The 3306-nt window shown below is 49.1% G+C and overlaps 1 protein-coding gene across 1 annotated transcript; it reads right to left on the reverse strand.

The window, feature by feature from the left end:
- Positions 1-682: 682 nt before the first annotated feature.
- fgf10a (fibroblast growth factor 10a) lies at positions 683-2550 on the reverse strand. Its single transcript, XM_062478164.1, has 2 exons — positions 2383-2550; positions 683-1720 (listed from the first exon to the last, which is right to left on the reverse strand). Exons 1-2 carry the CDS (start codon positions 2548-2550, stop codon positions 1511-1513), a joined length of 378 nt encoding a protein of 125 aa, XP_062334148.1. The 3' UTR covers positions 683-1510.
- Between the last annotated feature and the right edge of the window lie 756 nt (positions 2551-3306).

Here is a 3306-nt window from a genome sequence, read left to right on the forward strand (position 1 = left end):
GAACACCCAAGTAATCATATAAACACTGGCTGAATAGCCTACAGGATGAAAGAGAGGTCTGCCTAAATGCATCATACTTACTCCCCCTCTACCATGTCTGTTACAGCACACAGGCAAAGCTACGACCCTTATAAACACTCCTCTTCAGTGACAGGCAGATTCCATCACACTCTGAAATAACCTCTGCAGATGGTGGAGTTCGAGGGATACACTAAACTCCAGGCACACACGCGCTGGAGTGGAGGGTCCTGTACGTGTGTGTGATTCCATGTGCGTGTGTTTGTGCGAGTGTGTTTTCCCCTGTCCTGATCTTGCTAATTGCTGGAACTGATCTGGGGGCCGAAGAGAGAGAGGACGAATGAAAGAAGAAAGAAAACATGACATCATGCTTAATTAGAATCAGGTCATAAACAAGGTGGGGTGTTTCTGTTTTACCAGATGCCCTCTCCCTCTCCTGGCTTCCCCCTGACATGGACCTGAGTCTGGAGCTAAGATAGACATGGGTCTGACTGTGTGTGTGTGTGTGTGTGTGTGTGTGTGTGTGTGTGTGTGTGTGTGTGTGTGTGTGTGTGATATTACTGTGATCCTGGTACATAGACTTGTTTTGATTGGTAACTGTTGCATGTTTATCACAGGAATCCAAGACAAGACCATCAAATGTATAAAGAGAAATATATTTACTTTATTTATGTTTAAACCATAGATTAGTAATCAAAAAGAAGAGCTTAAATGTTATAAAAGAATTTGTCCTTTCCTGTTTTTTTGTTCTTTTGTTTCTTTAAATATCACGTAAAATAAATAATTTATTTAAAAGCAGTCAGATAAAAAGAATGGAAATAACCCAACACAGTGAATGTTCATGTTGTTAGTAATAATATTATTTGTTAGAGTTGTTTATGTGATGCTACTATCTATATTCTCTGTCTCTGAGTCACACCACTTTCTGGTTCTGCCCCCCCCTCACCAGACTAGAGGCCAACTTGGACTAACTGTGTATAACTGGCCTCTATCAGCCTCGACACTAGAGGCCATGATGGGCATTATAGGCCGACTTTTGTCAGCCTGCCCCAGCCTACTAACTTAGTTGGTACAGCATTGATACCTGTCCTCCCTCCATTCATGTCTTCATCAGGGTCCTGTATGTCTCTACTGCAGAATTTACTTTGACATTTTCATTAAAAAATAATAATAACAATATTATTAATAATAATAGTACATTTGGCACAGAAAAATTTGATATTTTCTCCTGTGCCGGCTTGAACTTTATAACTTAGAAACAAATATAGGACATCGGTTGACGGATTCTCCAAAATTCAGACCAATCAGTTAGTCCGTGTCACACCTGTAGCACAGGCCCCCCCGGGCCATTGTCGTGTCCACGTCTATGTTTCCCTTCAGTGCACTCAACCCTCCTCAAGGGCTTGTTCAATGGCGTCCAACACCCGTTGCCCTGGTTACACCCCCTCTGCGTCCAGTGGCGCGGCCCCAAACTGCTGTTTCGTTGCTGCGGTTACACCCCTAGTGCAGGAAGAGCAAGCAGGGGCAGGAAGTGTGTGGTGGTATTCTTCCTGCGAGTCCTCTTGCCCTTCATGGGCTTGCCGTTGGCGTTGAGCCCCACAAACATGTACTTCTTCCTGTTCCTCCACTCCGCTGAGGCGTATGTGTTGTAGCGGTTCTCCTCAATCCGCTCTGTCAGACGGCAGTCCTCACCAAACTCCCTCTGAGGAGAGAGAGGAGCAGAGAGTTATTATAATGAGGTTGGTCAGTGTAGTAGAGGTGGTTGGAGGACTGTGTGTGGTAGGGTCAGTGTAGTAGAGGTGGTTGGAGGACTGTGTGTGGTAGGGTCAGTGTAGTAGAGGTGGTTGGAGGACTGTGTGTGGTAGGGTCAGTGTAGTAGAGGTGGTTGGAGGACTGTGTGTGGTAGGGTCAGTGTAGTAGAGGTGGTTGGAGGACTGTGTGTGGTAGGGTCAGTGTAGTAGAGGTGGTTGGAGGACTGTGTGTGGTAGGGTCAGTGTAGTAGAGGTGGTTGGAGGACTGTGTGTGGTAGGGTCAGTGTAGTAGAGGTGGTTGGAGGACTGTGTGTGGTAGGGTCAGTGTAGTAGAGGTGGTTGGAGGACTGTGTGTGGTAGGGTCAGTGTAGTAGAGGTGGTTGGAGGACTGTGTGTGGTAGGGTCAGTGTAGTAGAGGTGGTTGGAGGACTGTGTGTGGTAGGGTCAGTGTAGTAGAGGTGGTTGGAGGACTGTGTGTGGTAGGGTCAGTGTAGTAGAGGTGATTGGGGGACTGTGTGTGGTAGGGTCAGTGTAGTAGAGGTGGTTGGGGGACTGTGTGTGGTAGGGTCAGTGTAGTAGAGGTGGTTGGGGGACTGTGTTAGGCTGTACTCACCGCTCCATACAGGTCTCCTTTCTTGCTGATGGCCAGGTAGTAGTTGCTATGGAGACCCCTAATCGCCACCACGCCCACATCCACTGACTTGATCTCCAACACAGCTTCAACACACAAGCACACACTGCTGTTAGATACTGTTAGACTGTGTGACACAATCACACACATTTGCATGTGGTTAGGCACACTACTTTTGTCCCTTTTTAAGACAAAACACACACACACACACTCACATATCGATATATCACATTTTGGGCCCTATTTTCTCAACCCTCCCCCACATCCACTGCCTAACCTCGGCCACTCCCAGTTTTTCCCGCAGTCCTCCCTTAGCTCCGCCAGTCCTCCCTAACCTCTGCTACCCTCCCAAGCCCTCCTCCCCTCTCCGCTCCTCCTCCCCTCTCCGCTCCTCCTCCCCTCCCCTGTCCGCTCCTCCTCCTCCTCCCCTCTCCTGCCCCGCTCCTCCTCCCCTCTCCTGCCTCTCTGGCTGTGCCTGCCAGTCCTGGGGTCCAGAGAGACTCCAGGCCGTGTGCCCTGTGTGTGCGAGGCGTGAGCCAGGAAAAACGAGTTCCCCCCTGTGTTTGTGTTTCTCTGCACTGTGTGCCACGTCCAGGCACGGCCCTATCACTCCTCCTAAATCCCCAAAGTCTCCCTGAACCAATCGCTTGTTTAGGCTGTGGTCAGCACTGCCTTTCATTCTCTATCCCAACGTCAATTACTGAAAGCCATAAAGCTGCACGGAGTTAGTTGGGGCTTAGCTCGGCCCTGTGAAGCGGGGGAGGGGAGGGGGCAGGCAGTGGATGGACAGAGATGAGTAGGAAGATATTGAGGGGAGTAGGGAGGGATGGAGGGAGGGAAGGATGGATGGATGGAGGGGAAAGAGGGTATGGTGTGAAATATAACACTTTTAGACAGCCACCAAAA

This window comes from Osmerus eperlanus, chromosome 14, assembly GCF_963692335.1.
Source record: "Osmerus eperlanus chromosome 14, fOsmEpe2.1, whole genome shotgun sequence".
Taxonomy (NCBI): domain Eukaryota; kingdom Metazoa; phylum Chordata; class Actinopteri; order Osmeriformes; family Osmeridae; genus Osmerus; species Osmerus eperlanus.